The 17,731-nt window shown below is 32.1% G+C and overlaps 1 protein-coding gene and 1 long non-coding RNA gene across 6 annotated transcripts; one reads left to right on the top strand and one right to left on the bottom strand.

Moving 5' to 3' along the window:
• Nucleotides 1-2,388: 2,388 nt before the first annotated feature.
• Nucleotides 2,389-16,326, bottom strand: LOC122574956 (maternal protein exuperantia). 5 transcript variants are annotated; one of them, XM_043743233.1, is made up of 7 exons: nt 10,528-11,283; nt 5,614-5,878; nt 4,254-4,555; nt 3,895-4,176; nt 3,591-3,783; nt 3,370-3,512; nt 2,389-3,275 (listed from the first exon to the last, which is right to left on the bottom strand). In XM_043743233.1, exons 3-7 carry the CDS (start codon nt 4,536-4,538, stop codon nt 2,964-2,966), a joined length of 1,215 nt encoding a protein of 404 aa, XP_043599168.1. In that variant the 5' UTR covers nt 4,539-4,555; nt 5,614-5,878; nt 10,528-11,283; the 3' UTR covers nt 2,389-2,963. The 5 variants fall into 5 exon arrangements, with proteins under 5 accessions (XP_043599168.1, XP_043599166.1, XP_043599171.1 ...); XM_043743231.1 differs by lacking the exon at nt 10,528-11,283 and adding an exon at nt 6,239-6,390; XM_043743236.1 differs by lacking the exons at nt 5,614-5,878; nt 10,528-11,283 and adding an exon at nt 16,307-16,326.
• Nucleotides 5,885-7,010, top strand: LOC122574959. The gene is made up of 2 exons (XR_006319263.1): nt 5,885-6,141; nt 6,251-7,010. It is a non-coding gene; the product is annotated as an uncharacterized LOC122574959 (long non-coding RNA).
• Nucleotides 16,327-17,731: the final 1,405 nt, after the last annotated feature.

Raw genomic sequence — 17,731 nt, 5'->3', positions numbered from 1 at the left:
TACGCCGCGAAACGATTGCTTTTTAATGAAAATCGAATCGTTCTCGTCCCTCTATTCTCCGTAGCACGCTCCTTTAACGAGGGATCCGTTTCAACGGTGGCACGCGCGTATTCTTTGTAATTACGTTTGTTACGCGGCCTCACTCGCTAAAGGTTTTAGTAATAATCGTTCACCGTTATCGTTTGTTACGCTTCAAGACGGAAAATGTATCCGTTAGTTGCATATTACGAAAGTGTTGACGATGAAAACTGAAACTGTACATTCACGAGCGTTCTCCAGCGTTTTTCAAATTATTAGATAACGGTTTTACCAAACCGACTTACATATAAATAATTTGAAAGAAAGATTGGTCTTTTTCCTACGATGGATAGAGTAACCGTAAATTCTAATTAAATAATTAGGCAAAACTGAGTGCAACTTTTTTAACGTAGGCATGCAAAGATTCCATTAATTTAAAGAAGCAATAAAACACTTAAATCTGAAAAAAGATAGATTTTTTAATGGCTATACTCAATTACAGCATATTACAATATGATTTGAGTTTTATATAGAAGCAAGAAGGGAAAATAATCACCGACACTTGTTAAGTCATTATCATAATCGTTTTTCATGCTTTCCTCGCTATTGTATACGCAATTATGTTCTATGAATCTTAAACTCGAGCTGGATGAACAGTAGGTATTCGGAAGTAGAGAATTACGCTGTTGCAGAAATTCGAGACTCGCTAAAAATGAAAAATAATGGTTCTATAAAACTGTAAAAAACATTTGTGTATCACGTTAGTGAATACTCTTCGAAGAATTAGTGAGCAACACAAATATTCTTCGAGCACTATTACATATTACTTTACGTAAATTAAATTTAATATTTTTATAATTATTCTGTACATTCCTTTTACCGCAGTGTAAAAATTTAAACGCGAGATATAAAATTGTTTACTAGTTAAGCGTTTTTAATTGTAATTTATGAAAATATTTATGGAACTTAATATTGGAATTTTTAATGAAAATGTCTCCTTTTCTGTTTATTCTAAAATGTACGTGGAAGAAGAAATTTCTCTAAAAAACTATTTTCTCATTTCAATTTCAACACGTGTTTCATGTGTTTAACACATCAAGGAAATGTCAAATAAACGTCGTATAATATATTAAAATATGCTATTTACATCGAATATTTCTGCTATATTTTTAGTTACGTATATTGATTTATGATAGATATTGCAAAATTATTGTAAAACAAAATTAATGTATCGAAAACACCAAAAACTAGCATTCCACGTTTATTAATACTGGACATTGATATTTATTATATCATGCAATTCAATTTATTTCTTGATCTCTTATCTCATTAACATTCCGATCTTGTACAACAAAAGATTTAACAAACACCACTATCACCAGATTATTTATTATCGCTATACTTTCGTACGGTTACAGGCGCTCAATTAACGAGCCTTCCAGTAACAGCAATTTCCTTTTCGCTGCCTGTTACAGTAATGGCGATGCAGTAAGTGTATTTTGTGCTTTATGGTTCGTCGTCCATGAAAAGAAATTAATAAGGCCAAGTTGAGTGTCCGATAGCTAAAAATACACGCAGATAGTTATTGAAATATTGGTAGACCCATGTTTTTTTAAATACTGTTGTCATCTTCTGCATTCATTTAAGTTTTAATTAATCATATATCAATACCATTTGTAATTTAGAAATTTTTTATGTAGAGCTAATGATGGAGAGATAATTGATTCTAAGATAAAACTTTGATATGCTATGTCATAATTTAGTGGATTGAAATAAAATTATAAGAAATATCCTTTGTATTACGTGTTCTGTCGGTTAGCTAGAAATCTCCGATGAATGCGACAAGTACGTTTCGTAAAGTTTTATTGAACAGTTAAGTCTTGCCTAGTACTAAAGGGATTTACGTCGATACTTTTCTTAGTAAGTAAATATTTCTCTAATTTTTTCGCGGTGCGCCGGCCTGTTTACGCTTCGAGGCGTTTGGCATGCTTTATGGAACCCCATAAGCGGATACAACGCTCCACTGCATAGGCATTCATATATTTAATTCATTTCTGACTTTATCTCGATGGTTGCACCGATTCGAGATGCGCTTTATAACAGAGAGAAGTCACGCTGGAGTCTTTTCTTGTTTTTCCTTTAAACATGCCGTTACCGTCGTTTCGGAACATAGAACGATATTGCGTGATACGTTTAATTATTTGTAAATTAAGACTTTGTAATACTCATAAAAAAGAAGGAGATGAAAAAAAGAGACGAGTAAAAATAAAATACCGTAAGTTTGTGTTAACGATCGAAATAAGAAGTTGTAATTCAAAGTTTTTATTTAATTGTTTAGTACAACAAAATTTAATTTTTAAATGCAACATCCTTGGTGCATGATTCGTTTTATTAAACTTTTGGCGTACAAAAATATATTATATCTTTCTTCAAATATTACTATCTGTACTCTATACGTAAATCTTACTAACATTAAGTAAAAAAAAGAATATTTTATGGTAATCTCAGAATGATGAAAAACAAAAAATCTTTAGCGTCCGAATATATTTCTATATCGACAGTCTCTAAACAATCACTTGTTACAACGTTAAACGTTAATCCGATTAAATAAAAATCAATGAGCATAAAATTAACCGTTAAAAAAACGAACATTAAATATTCCTTTATCATAAACTAAAAAAATAATTAATGTGTTATTTGTACATGTTTTTGTTAACTAGCAATAAGTCGAGTTTCATATCCTTCAAGGATACAATATATACTCTGTTATAACAAAAATAAAAACTTAAATACAATACTGCAACAAATAACACTCATACTTTATCACACTAGAATAACGTTATGATAAGAATGAACGGAATGGTTATAAACTCAGTTACTGATAACAATATTGATCTTATAATTAGTTAAAAGGCACTGAAGAAAAGAAGTGAACTGTTTAGTTCTTATTCCTCTGCTACAATTGTACTACTCTCAGAAGATTCGGATTTAATTTTAAGCGGTGAATTAGGAGTGGTGGTATCCGGACTTCCGATACTTGAATCACATTTGTTATTATTTTCTTTATCCTCACTAATAGAGTTTTCCATTTTCATTTGATTCTTTTCTCTTGATATTCTTAATTTGGGTTTCTTATTAGGATCGAAATGATCTTCAAGGACGATTAATAAATCTTCGATTTTCTTTTCTTCAGTTGAAGTTAATTTTTCCTTAATTAATTTTTCTAAGCCTTCTTTCTTTCCATTATTCCATGCTTCCTGTAACACAAGTTAAATCAGTAATCTTATTAGTTTTATTAGTTTTCAAAATACAATTCTATAGATATTAATATTTTATTTGAATTATACAAACTTGTAATTGAGAATATTCTATGCCTGCTTCAGCGAGCAATCGACGTAAAGGACTAGCATGTTGCCGTTCTCGACGATTCACACGGAATAGGGCCCCAAAAATAGGTCTTAAAGTATTTTGACGTTCAAATACTATTTTTAATTCTGAAATACATAATACTATATAATATAGTTTTTTCTAATCAATATTTAAACATTTAAGTTTTAATTTATTTTATATACCTGCATATTCTTGTTCTTCCATTTCTACTGGCTGAACAAATTCTCTAATGAAATCAACAGTATTTTTCATGGCACTATCACTATCACCACTACCATCTGTTTCATTTCCTTTTGTAACTTCTAGTGAACTCAAGTGTTGTACTATTTGTAAAGCCAAACATGCTCTGTCTTTTGCATTATTTAACTGATTTTCCTTAAATAATAACAATTTCATATTAAAATTATTGTAGCGATTTTATATTATTATTAAAATTTATCATCAATGTATTATAATTACACATTCTATAAAACAGATGTTGCTTACTCGATTAAATAAACTTTGAGATAATGTCCTAAGAGTATATGCACGAACTGTGTTTGCACATTTTACTTCTGCAACATTAAACCCATTTGCAAATCCTTTCACAATTTCTTTAAATTTTTCCAGAAGATTATATTTCTTTAAAGATTCAATTAACATAGCAGGAATAACTTTACGTGGTTCATGATAAACTAATATGATACCATCCGCTGCGTCTCCTCTTATAGAGGAAAGCCATGTTAGAAAGTCTGTTAATGCAGACACTTCACTTTTAGTTTTTAATGCCTGTAAAAGAATATAGAGTGTAATATAATCAAATACAGATTAAATACTAATTTTTTGATATTAATGAAATTTTTTACCTTATTAGTTGTACTATCTTTAAGTACACGAAACTTGCCAATAGTTACTATCTTCATATTATGCCTCTTTATAGCTGGAGGATTAAGATCTTTATATGGCATTACATATTGTGAATATGAAGAACTAGGTGTATACCCAGCTATTTGGCATATTTCATCTATAACTTTTTTGCCTGTAGTATCCATATCCCAACCAACTAAACGATAGTTGCCTGGGCCAATACCCATAGTAGATTTCCTTGATGGGATGGATTTCCCATTTTCCATTATTGTTGACGATACCATCTTCTTATACTAATAATCTGCAAAAAATATAATATAGTTTTCTATTTACACAAAGCAGAATATTTAAAATAATAATATTTCATATTAATAACAATACAAAATATTCTCAATGGATCAATATAAAAATAGTCCATTAACGTGAATTTTATTAATCAAATTCAACGTTACTTAATAATGAATGAATATTAATAAAAAAACACAATTCGATTCATATACATTATACACATAATAATAAGGAATAAATATATTTTTAATTTTTCATTCTCAATGAATTTATATATATTATTTACATATATAATATCTTCAACATAGAAATTTTATCATTTAAAAATATATAAATTTCGAAAAAATAAAAAAGTGTATAAATTTGCGTAGAAACTATGAGTCTCCGAAGATTTCTTTTAGCAAATGTTTGAAACGAACGCTCAGTTTTTGTACAAGGGCGAGATATTTTGGTACGTGCGTAGAGTAGAAGATTATACATGGTATCGGCAAGGTCGACCTTGAAATTCAATACAGTACACAAATACTTCAGAACAAAAGATTAATGGCTTAGAATACATCCAATAATATCTTACCTTCTACGACAGACTTACAAATTATTTATCAAATAAAAATAATCTCCTATCGCATGCAGCAATTTTTCTTATCCAGATGCGTTTGTGTAAAGAAATTCTGTGCCAAGAACAAGGCAACGGAAATATTTATCGGAAATAATGAAACACACGCAGTCTCACGTTTAATAAACTTATTAATATTAATGTCGGGAACAAGAAATTTATCAAAACGAGTGATATGCCACCATCAACAACGATATAAAAAGATGACGATCTAACACAGTTGCTATCTTGTTTCGCGACAGGTATATCTACCACTAAGGAAACTGAATGTTACATGGATTTTCACGATTCCGTGACGTCTATGCAACACGCATTACATATCAGCTCGCGGCGAATCGTGTCACGTATGTAAAACAGATATTCTCATCACACGTGGGTCGATTGCGATTCATGTATAGCCTCGATTTCGATTTAGTTTCCATTAACTCAACGTTAGATTCGTTACATTCGCTCACCGATTCACGTGGTTTCGCAGTTCCGTATTATTCACTGAGTTTCTTGATACGATCACCGAAACTGATGGCAGTACTATAAATCCTTTGTAGATACTGGAAACTACTGGAACGCAACTAAATTCATTTGAACACACGTGCGAAATTGGCAGTAAACCGCCTGCTCGATCATCTGCGACTGCGTACTCGTTCTTAAGTCACGTGGTTCTAATGTCACTATTAGGTGAAGGAGAGACTGCCAATTGAAGTTGAAGTTCTAGTAGATTTGCTAAAACAGTACGTGAATCAAATTGAAACGGTTGTGTACATATTTGTTTCTCGTATTTCAATACAATAGCGTTACTTTTTAATCTAACTTTAGCACTATAGCAGTTGGTGAACATTGCAAACGAAACTAGGAAATGTTCGATTGAAAGTATCTCACGTGCATGTAGAATAATAAAGGTGAGATTCGACGAACAATAAACGATTTGACATTCGTTCTATAATAAGATATTGAACGTGTTCGAAATGAAAAATGGCGATTAAACGGTACGAACATTAATTTCTCGTGATTCGATGCTTAAATAGTTAGATACTTGTATGAGAACCATCAGTGAAATAAATAATTTGATCCACATTCAATTACATTATTTTCTAGTTGAGATTGGCAGATAGACACTGGTTGAAACAAATCGAAAGTGTGTTGCATAGCGGCGTGTTCTAAAGATACACGTGTGTCATAGGTATTTAACATGAAAGTGACTGCATAACGGACGATCGAGCGTAAAAAGAAATTCACGTTTTCGCATATCGGTATCGTTCCCGATGAGATGAATCGTTAAAAACTGGTTTGTAAGTAAAATTTATTAGCACGAGTCGGCGTGAATCGTACTTCTTATTTATGCGGCTGTTACGACGCCTCTGCATAAAGTTCCATTTGCACGTTGCACTCTGGGAAAATTGTTGACGGTAGCGATAAATTGGCCTGCAGCTTATCTCTCGTTATCTGTTATTTATCCTTTTTTAGAGCGGGCCGCACGCTTTGTAGCACTGATAAATTGTTTCAACTGGGTCATCCGTTCGCCACGGCTCGTTTTTGTCTTTCATTTATCCGCGGAATTTCTCCCGTGCTGGTTGTTCCGAATTTATCGAATTCTCCGCGGTGTTTAAACGTGAGGAAATTGGAAGGCGAATTGCGCACGATCAACTATCACTGTATTGAATTTTTTTCTACGACTAAATTCCCATTATAATGCACCTTCATGATACACGTTTCCGTATAATATCATAAGAATAATTGTCTAGGGCGGTAATTACCGTCATTAGATTAATGCATACGCCACAACATGCACAGTAAACGTAATATTACTATTATTTATTATCATTTCTTTCTTGTAGCTAACAAATGTACCATCTATGAAACTTTTTCAAGATGTTCGAGTAAAATCATGTCGAGCAAATTTATGCTCATCTTCGTTTATGATAAATTTAGAATGTGTTAATTATTCATGGATTTTTCATTTTCGTAATTGTTTGTAATAAATCTTCGTGTATTATAGATTTACTATGCATAAATTATTTAGCCTTTTTCTATTTATAATTTATATCATTATTGTTAATAAATCTATAACATAAATCCACGATGTAGCTATGATTGATTACAATAGTTTTCAATTATTTTTGCAGATTTTTAATTGGACTGTTAGTCGAATGTATTCTATTTTGCTATGGTAAAAATACAATGACTTTTGAAATATTTTTGTACAATATGTTTGTACATCACTACAAAAGTTTAAATAATTTCATTTCGATATATTATTATCCTGAAAGTTTATAATCGTGAAATAAATATCAATGATGACGTATAAGTAAAATGATTAATCATATAATAGAACGTGAACAATGTGTCACAAATGAGATACGAAAAATACAATAATTAATTAAACATCGAAATTTAAATAAAATAAAAAAAGTCCCTGGAGTTCACGAATTTCAACGTAAAATAAAACTAATCTGTTGTAGTTTCGACTACGGCTGAAAGCTTTCTCTCAGCCGTCACGTTCACTTTTTACAATATATGGCAAAGCAAAATCCCATGTAAATAGTAAAAAATATTAAAACGCGCTTGGAGCATTTCGCGTCAGCGGTATTGGTTAATATTCAAGTCTGGTTTCGCTATTTGTGCATGTGTTCGACAGTTTCATATCTGCTCTCTGATAGGAAATGTTGATACTATAAAATTTGAATGAAACGTGGTGAAAGAGGAATCATTCATCCTCGTAGTAATCGTCGTTGATAATGAAGATACGTTAAGTGTAGTCGATGTGATGTGAATATTTTTGAAAGAGAAATAACAAGATATCAACGGGAGAAAAAATGGCAACGACAGAAACTGCGTCTTAACGAAGTCGATAATTTTTCTGAAGCGCTTCACTTGGTATAATGAACATCGTGTTCAAATATCACGATTGCTTTTCAAGTGGATTTCGGCAGCAAAAAAGGGAGAAGGAGGTTGGCGAGGGAATATTGAAACACCTTGATAGGTTGATTAGTATTCAACCTAGCTTCGGCAAACATGATAAAATCGATCATCTCTCTGTATCTCTAGCGGTGCATTTTCTATCCCCGGCTGGTAGAAAAAAAAGTAGAGTATTTCATTGAAATTAAAAAATGGCAAAGGGAAATGAAACTCGACGTGTGTATGTACATAGGTACGTTTCTGTCGAGATTCAAGGGGTTAACTGCTGAGAAACCTGCTGTTCTTTATTAAGTACGATCATTCGGATAAATTAAAACGGCATATAGTTGAAGTTTCCGGTCAAATAGATCTTTTACTTAAGAATTTCGAAGATTAAATAGATCACAACTATCGAGATAAACGACGCATCAGAATTCAGTATGGAAAATGGCTGTAGATGGAGAATATCGGAAAACGAATTCTAGATTTACAGGTTTGCTCTTCGTTAATATTCAGTCTATCATCTACAGATGTAATAGTGCCATCAGCAAACATAGTACGAGAGATAAACGCAGAAAAGGGATCAATTAATGCGAGAATCCTGAGTTAAGAATCGTTTTAAATTTTGAAGAAAAATTTCTTTTCATTTAATATTGCAGATGAATCAATAGATCATCGGCTCTAATCCAGTCTACATATACGTAAAATAAATATAGGTAGATAGTAAAAAAAATAAGAAATAGACATGATAAAAGCTGCGAATTTTCACGATAAAATATACTTAATCTTATCAATTCTATATGTTTTACGAGCGATCGCATTGAACTGAATACATTTTTGTACTTTCGATACGTATGATACTGATTCATATAATAGTTTTAATCTTGCATTCGAAGATAAAAATCATTTTCACCTATCGATCAGATATTTCATGACGCAATGTTGTTCATATGATGTGACGTTATGGACGAGATATATCTTGCACGCCTTTTCATTAAGATGCGAGATATCTCGTTCATGGCGTAAAAATTAGTTCACGAGGTATTCCTTCGCGAACGAGGAGTTATTAACGATATTAAATACAGAATGATGTACTGTTACAAACAAATCCTTTTAACGTTACTTTTTTAACGAGTATTAAAACGAATTTAATTTATGTCAAGTTTCATCAACGATTGTTCACATCTTTATTTTATCATTTGAAGTTAATTTCATTTTGTCAAGCTGGACGCTTTTCGCTTTAAATGCTACTTATTTATTGAATTTTTGATTCTGATAGACTAATTAGCCTTTCCATTATGTGATAATATATTTAAAAAATATAATACAAGAACTACCATGCAGATATCTCACGGACATGTCAACATCGTTTACTCGAGATTATCTTCTCATTCTAAGAGCACCATGTACGTTTCTAGGGTTCATTTAGATGTACATTTTGCATGAAACCGAATTTCAACCATAAACAACCATTCAATTCCTTCTGCACTTGTCATTCACATGGAACGCATGAGATGCTCATTCATATCCGACACTTGTGAAATTCATTCACCCTTGTGCTGCATTACATACTGGCTTGTGTAACTCGTTGATAGTTCACGTGCTCTGTAACTACGTATCGCATGAAATTATAACGAAGGACTTTTTTGTCTCAACTATAATCAAGTATTTTATGCCTAATTTACTTTTTACACAGAATGTAGTATGATTAGAATAATTCTACTTTATATCAAAGGAACGAGTGATAACAGCATGGTGATAACCTATACAAGTAATTTTAAATGTTAATGGTAAAAGGGAATATCAAATATAATACATAAATATTGTTAAATTATGCAGTTCCATTGAGAGCACCAGAGATACGATTTCAAAGGCTCCTTAATTGAATATTTCCATTTCTACGTTTTTAGATTAACGATCATTTATGACGTTAATGTTATATGAGCAATAATATTATGCATTCTTTCGATGTTTCAACTACTTAATAGAAGAAAATTGTTGGAAAAATATTTAATTATCTATGTAGTACGTGGAACTATTTATTGAAAGAAAACGTATACGTATTTCAACATTAAATACGTAATCCACAAACGTACAGTCTGGAAATTTAATAGTAATCGATTAATGATAATACAAATATACATAAAACGGAGAGTGCATGCAATAAATAAAAAAAAATATATATAAGATACTTTTTACAACAATCATATGGTGAAACAAACCTCTATTTAGACTCCACTTCTTATATTTCTATAAATTTAAATTAGCACAAACATCCATCGTTGAATAACGCATCACGAATTATCAGAAATCGCATGTTCAAAATTAATTCGAGACCGGTTACCTCTTCTTCCGCGACGATTTTATCACTTGATCAATTCTCCAAGCCAAACGAACGTAACTCACGTCAACGTTTAATTTAACCATATAATCTAAAGGATCGGTAAAAGAAATTCCGAATAAATGGAAAGACTTACAATACAGAACGATTCCGCCGCAAATTCCGCCGTGGAGGAGGCTGTTACACCGTTGGATCTTGATTACTCTTTCTTTCGATGGATGGACTTCGATGATCGGTCGTTAAAAAACGATTCTTCGCCGCGGTTGCCGCGTACGTGACACTTTTCTCCTGGATCTCAATTCTTTCTGTTCACCGTGACGCCTTAGTGAACGCCGTGCAACGCAGACAAAAGACCGTTGACTCGACGCACAGATTCCGACAGTCTATTGTCTCCCTTCGTTTTTGGCTCCCTAGCATTATCTTTATCTTTATCTCATTTCCACGCGTTATCCTTCGTTACTCTTTTGTTTTACCACCTTTCTCCACCCGACGCGATGCAACGATGGGCCCCACTCGTACCGCGAACGATCGACTTCGCTCGTATTCGACTCGGTAGCCGCACGCTTTCGTTGATAACGACGCATCGCGTCGTAAGATATCGTGAGATTTGCACGTACCTGCAACGTGTCTGATATACGAGCGATTTGCAACGAGCAGGTGATAAGGTTGCATCGCTCGCGCATTGCGTGAAACCGCGGTTCTTGATGCGCGACAACTTAGGATACGGACGTTCTTGGCTGTTGGCTCGGGCTTCTGAAGTTTCGCGGTGTTATGATGGAGTACAATGACTCACAAAAGTATTTGAGCCAGGATCCAGAATTAACAGCTATTTTTAACATTTTTATGGAACTCACTGAGATAAAGTCAATTTTTGTTTAAATAAAAGACTGTGATCTTGATTAAATCTTAAAGGGATCTTGAATGATTAAAAATATTAATTCTTAGTTGTTCTGGTTACGAACAACGATTATAAATGATCGAAATATTTTTGATTATTAATAACATATAATGAAAAATCTCTTGAGTTCTGTAAATTTTAGACGAAGATTTCTTTTTAAATAATATAAAATTAGAAAAAATGACACTAAAAATATTAAGTACAATTACGACAAGAGTTACATGCGGTTACATTTCTCTATTTACTTATTAAGAAATATTTTATAGCGCGTTAAGATATCGAGGAAGATTAATATAAAAAATAATATGATAATTTATATGAAAATCACGTGTAACAAGCACTTTAGTTGGTTAATAAGGAAAATGTTGGCAGATGTATATGTAGTATGATTTTCAGTTTAGATAAAATATTTGTTTATTTAGTCTTGGTATGTATAGTTTTACTTCTCGCGTAAAAGCGGTTAATTAGAAAAAGTGATACAAAGTGATAAAAAACAGCTAAAATAAAAAATTTGTAAAGCTAATAATGTTCCGAGTATACGAATAAAATACGTTTAATAAGAACACATTACATACGAGGAACTGAATTCATATAATTAGAACTTTTCATGACATTATAATTTATGGAGGAAGTCTATTATTATGACGTGGTAAAAGTCAGTATTAATGGATAAAAACATTTCTTTTTTTACATAGTAAACGACAATCAGTATGTTTCATTCTCAAACTTTTCATGAAATTGTGATAAGGGGATGCATGTAATTGATCTAAATTTATATCCTGAAAAATAAAATACGTTCGACACCAACATGTAAAACTGAAGAGAATTAAAAAATTATATTCAGGGTCTGAGTAGATACATTTTGCAATTTAATAAAAGAGTATGATACGAACAATAGAGAAAATTGTACGTAAGTAGTAATTATTTGGGGCACTATTTATTTGAATTTCTGAATAAATTTAAAGTCTGACTCACACAGCAATCTGTTCAGTTTACTATATCGAAACATTTAAAGTTCTTTTCAATATACAATTATAAAATAGGAAGATTGAAAACACATTTATATCCACGAATAATATTAGCTTTATATATTTTCTATATTTTTAAGAAAAATTTTCTATAGCACTTGAGTTTTTCTTCCTATCAATACGGGGATTTTCTATCACGTTGACAGATTAAACACGTGAAGAGGAAAAAAGGAAGATATTGAAAGTGAACGGCGAACGATATTGCGTCCCTTTATTCAATACACCCTCAATAAACTCTGTTTTATGTGGAGGAAGGTTGTTTGCATTTTTATTGGTTTAATTGTTCGTAGTAAATAAAAAACGAAGATAAATGAAATCAGTAAGACAAAGTTTCTGTCTTCGGCCGTACTATCTACATATTTAACGGTTTCTTGTGTATCAGAAGTTTGATAAATTATACAGTTGTCGCTTGCGAATAGAAACTTCACGACGTGGTATACATTATTGAACGCGATAATAGAATTTGTGAACGGTATTACGTATTGTGTGATAAGCATGCAACTTCCAGAATTGTAATGAAGTGATAAAATCGCGTCGCGTGTTGTGTGCATCGAATTTTTTCTATTTGGAGAGAGTGCTCGTGGAACACATTTATTAATATAATTACGGTTATTATTTACCTAATATCAATTTTATTCCTGTATACTGTTCGAATAAGTCACCTATTATTTTAATAGTTATTTATATCGAACAGCTAGATATTAAGTGAACCATAACTATTTTCGTAATACGATTCATACTGGGTCGCCCGGAAAGTTCGTTCCGATCTTTAAGGAATTTGGTCGACATGAAAGATCATATTGAAAAGTTTTTCGCCGAAAAACCTGAGAGGCTCTGGATGGATGGAATATTCAGATTGCGTAAAAGATGGAGAAAGGTTGTGGAACAAAATGGCACCTATATAATTCAATAAATGTATATTGAATCGAAATGCAAATCGGGATGAACTTTCCGAGCGACCCAATAAATTCTTAGTATTAAATGACTGACTGATGGACTGAAAATCAATAGTAATTCACAGCAATATCACATAACAGTTACCTTCAATGATACATTAGATATTAATCAAGTAAACGCAATCCAAAGCTAATCGAATAGATAAGAAAAATCTTATCTTTCAACATGATAATCGTATATCCTATTTTTCTATCTAATTTCTTAAAATGCATCGAACGTTCGCCTACAAACATGAAATACGTAGTAATATGTTATTTAAATTATCAACACGATAGCCAGACTTATAAATAAAGCAGAAACATGCAAGGGTTTATCTGGTAGTTATATAATACGACCTTGTTATTTAATAACAAGTGGGTAATCCCCTATATTTCTTTTTTAATTTCAAAAATGTTGCAGAAATATATGTGCGACAAAATTATCATATTTTCCGAACCTTATCGTTTCGCCGACTACTTGTTATTTTTTAATAGAATATGTTGTTTTGTAACGCAATAATTATGTGACTGACGTTTGTGGTTTACACACGCATTTATCGTGTACGTTTAATAATGACACGAGTTGCGGGCAACCGGATAATTGATAAGGGCGTTACTTTTCCCCCGCTTTACGAGACATTTCTCGTAGAAGTGCATATTTTTCGCGCAACACATGAAAGTAGTAGCTGACATTTAAAAAAGCATATATTTATAAATACATTATATGTATAGAAAACCGGAAATTTGTAAAAGAATGGTCTGATTCGCCTTTACCGTGTTTTAGAATTTCAAACATTCTTGCAAGTTGTTTCGTTTGCCCGTCTTAAATAGATTATCTCATGTTTTTCAGAAAGAAACATCGATTTTCCTCTATTGCAATATTTATTGAGTCATTTATCTACGCGTAAACGTAAGTAAAGGTCAATCCTGTTTTGTCACTTCTTATATCGATAAACTGCTCTGATACGTTAAGAAAATAAATTAACTATTGAAATCGCGCCACTGTAATTTTCGCAACTTTTACGAAATAAGCTTTTAATAATAGAATGGACATTTATTTAAATTGTCATAAATCTAATGAAATAATCATAAGCTACGCAAACAACGTTACAAATTATAATTAAAATCGCATTAAAAAACCATATAGCGATATCACAGATTATTTGTTACAGATTTATCACGTAGCTAATTATATAATGTCAGCTTTTACAACAAGGAGAATTGAACATAATAGAGTTTGAGAAGATAATAAATCTCCTAGGCTTCGAAGCCTAGAGTTACCCAAGTCACTAACAGTGAAATGCAATTATTACGGTGCACGATATTTAAAATGCAATTAAAAATCTTAGAAACACCTATGAAATCGTTGATTGCTGACGCGATAGTTGTAAAATTTCCATAATGAAACGATAACAGGTAGTTATAATGTTGGAAACATTTTCAGAAGTATACATTAACGTTCATGAATGGCGAGTGGTAAATTCGCATGAAAATGAACGATTTAAATAATAATAACTAATAATGGCGATAATATCGCGTAGAAAATGTATCGAAAATAATGTTACGGCCGTTGCGTCGATACCTAGATTCGTACACCGCGAAAACAATCACGAGACGTATATTACATACATATTTAAGTTGGCAAAATTACAAAAACGATTACGTTTCATGATGTGTAATAAATGAATACCGAAACACGATATCAAGACACATTGTGTAACAGAGTTATCAGGTAAACAGCAGCGGCAATGCATTTCCTTTGTAAATGCATTCTAATTCTGGAAACAAATTGGTGCTTTTAGCGACATTAAAACGGTCCCATTAATCGTATACTTGATACATTTCATGTGCCTCGAGTTGCATAGTAATGACATACAGATATAAATTTACGTTTGCACCGAAGAAACGTCGTACAATTTGTAATCCAACTTGTGTATGTCTACGTTGAGAATTACGAAATAAATTTAATCGAATGCGCTCGCGATTTTTACGAAGCTTCGTTGAAACGATAAAATCATCCTGTCTGTCTGCCTCTACTTTTGCGTATAAAATACGGTTGCGTAGGAAGTGAATTAAGTTTGAATTTTTATGAACCTTTTTAAATAGAAATGCCGAATTACGAAAAGATATATTCGTCAACGAATATGTGTAGGTGGATTATTCAAACTTTCAGCCAATCTTCTGCAAAAATTGTCGCCCCACATTTTCGATTTATTTCTGCGCAAGCAATTACCTTTTCTCTTCATCATACCATCAATCTTGTTATCGTGCGTATTGTACAAAATTTCGGTTTCCCACGTATGCGTAAGAGCAGGAAAATCACATTCCAGAAACAGTGTTGGAATTATTCAGTGAAATTAATAACCGAAAATTAATATTGAAATATTTGATTATAAATCGTGATTAACAATACTCAGTTTTTACTTGACATATTGTCATTGAAATTCGATTTAATGAAATTTAAGTATCCAAATACGTAACGAAATACGACGAGAACGTTAGAATGAGAATTAGTTAACAATCTATACAGTCAATTATGAAAATTATCTATCGATCGGCTTTCCTGATTCATTCTTTCTAACGATCATTAATAATAATTTCTATAACTATCGACAAATTAAATAGTTTTATCTCTCAATATTAAAAATTGGACGCAAGTAGCGTTGTAATCCTTGATCAAATGAAAAAAGGAATTTCCCCGAGTTCCATTCTTGTTGAACAACGATCAGCGTGCAACAATGAAGAACCCTTTTCCCGCCTTCCCTTCTCACGAACCAAGAGGCGTTCTTACTTTTCTTTTAATTAAAAGTAGTTACCTAGCGCGGCCCAAGTCAATTCAAACAGAAACTTTAATCACTTCACGACCGGTGTGGATTTTAAAAGAAAGTTGCGATTTTTGATCAACATGATGGAGAGGCAAACTTCCCGGTTCGTGTCATTCGCAACTGTTCGCACAGTCGACACCGATTGATTTATCGCGAACGTTCAGGTATAACACAACTGGAATCGAGTCAGGTACCGAGTGCGGCTCCAAATGCCAATTTTACCACTTACCGCTTGCTGCTTACCGTTTACGGTTCTTTGTATGTTCACGGTCTTAGCCTCTTTAATCGTGAAAAGACAAACGCGCTTGTATTATCGACTCGTACAAAACATGCAGCGTGTTGCTCGTTTGCTGGTATAATTAGCACGTGGCGCTATATACATTCTAATGTACACAGTGTACCGTGTGGGCGTGTACCAGAATAACTTGACTACGCGACCACTGATATTATAGCTGGTGGAAAATCTGGTGGTGTTTCTATCCCTGGCTCTTGTCTTGCTCTTAACGTTCGATATTAGTTCATTTGGCTTGCTTAACTTTAGCACGGCGAATCGTCCTTCGTCTGTCTGATTATTATCTGATTATAATTGTTTGTTCGAGCGAGATACCTTTTGGGAAAATTGTTATAGCGATATTGCAGGTATTATATCGTGGTAGTTGGTGAATGATAAATTACGTAGGTAGAAAATAAAAAGTATGAAGGATAAAAACGCGCGTTTGTTAATTTCGATGCGTATGCAGGATGTTCATCGTAACGATGATCACAATCTGTCAGCATTTCTCTTAATCTGATAAAAAGATGTTTCGAACAAAATTTAATCAGTTGGCAATAGAAAAAATGTTGTATTCAATTAAATATGGAGATGATCATGGCTCTTTAAAATGGTGCTTCGTTTAATCATTTGCTATGATAAATTCTATAGTTCATGGTATAATTTCTACTTTAAAAAATGTCAGCAGAAAGAAATATGTATATGGTAAAAAGTGTATTAGATTGATTAGCTCTTGACATATGATATAAAATAGGTACATAGATTAGGTATTGTTATATTTAAGTATTTTACACTATACTGCAATATCCCTAAAAAATGAAATAAATTATAAATCGTGGAATTTATGTACACAATTTTCCGATTATTTTTTATCTCTTTTTTATATCATTTGTCACTTAAACTACTACAGTCCGAAATAAAACGTAGTTTTTATTCGATACCGTGTAGCTTCTACTGTCATTTAGATTTTTACTTTTAAATTCGTATAAAAACTTCTATTTGAATATTCAATTTCCATGCATTTTTGATTCCAGGATTTTACTTTTTGCGTTTTCTGGTACATGTGACAGAATAAATAAATAAGCAGTATTTTTTGTAACGATACTATCATAATATACCTATAGTTTTCCTTTTTTAATGATTTGTTTTCGATGTGTTATACAGCGTTCATAAATGGCATATTAAACGGAGAATAATTTAGATGTAAAATAGTTCGATACAAAGTTTAGAAGGAATAGTGTTATTTGTAATAAAATTCTCTTTTAAATCATGTAACAGTATATAAAAAACAAAAAAAGAGTATAAAACGAGAAAAATAAAAATAGGTAGTAAAACTACGAGAGTGACATAAAATAGTTTTCAACGCATCTCTCTTTCCTTTTT

This window comes from Bombus pyrosoma, linkage group LG14 (assembly GCF_014825855.1).
Source record: "Bombus pyrosoma isolate SC7728 linkage group LG14, ASM1482585v1, whole genome shotgun sequence".
Taxonomy (NCBI): Eukaryota; Metazoa; Arthropoda; class Insecta; order Hymenoptera; family Apidae; genus Bombus; species Bombus pyrosoma.
The sequence above is the reverse complement of the archived record's forward strand: the minus strand, read 5'-3'. Positions and strand labels throughout refer to the sequence as shown.

Bases quoted from the DNA above. Each gene is read 5' to 3' on its own strand.
- LOC122574956 (XM_043743236.1), bottom strand. From the start codon at position 4,538: ATGGTATCGTCAACAATAATGGAAAATGGGAAATCCATCCCATCAAGG. The intron at 3,784-3,894 runs GTAAGCAACATC...TTATTATTTAAG, and splicing joins CTCAAAGTTTATTTAATCGA to GAAAATCAGTTAAATAATGC. The intron at 3,513-3,590 runs GTATATAAAATA...TATGTATTTCAG, and splicing joins GGAAGAACAAGAATATGCAG to AATTAAAAATAGTATTTGAA.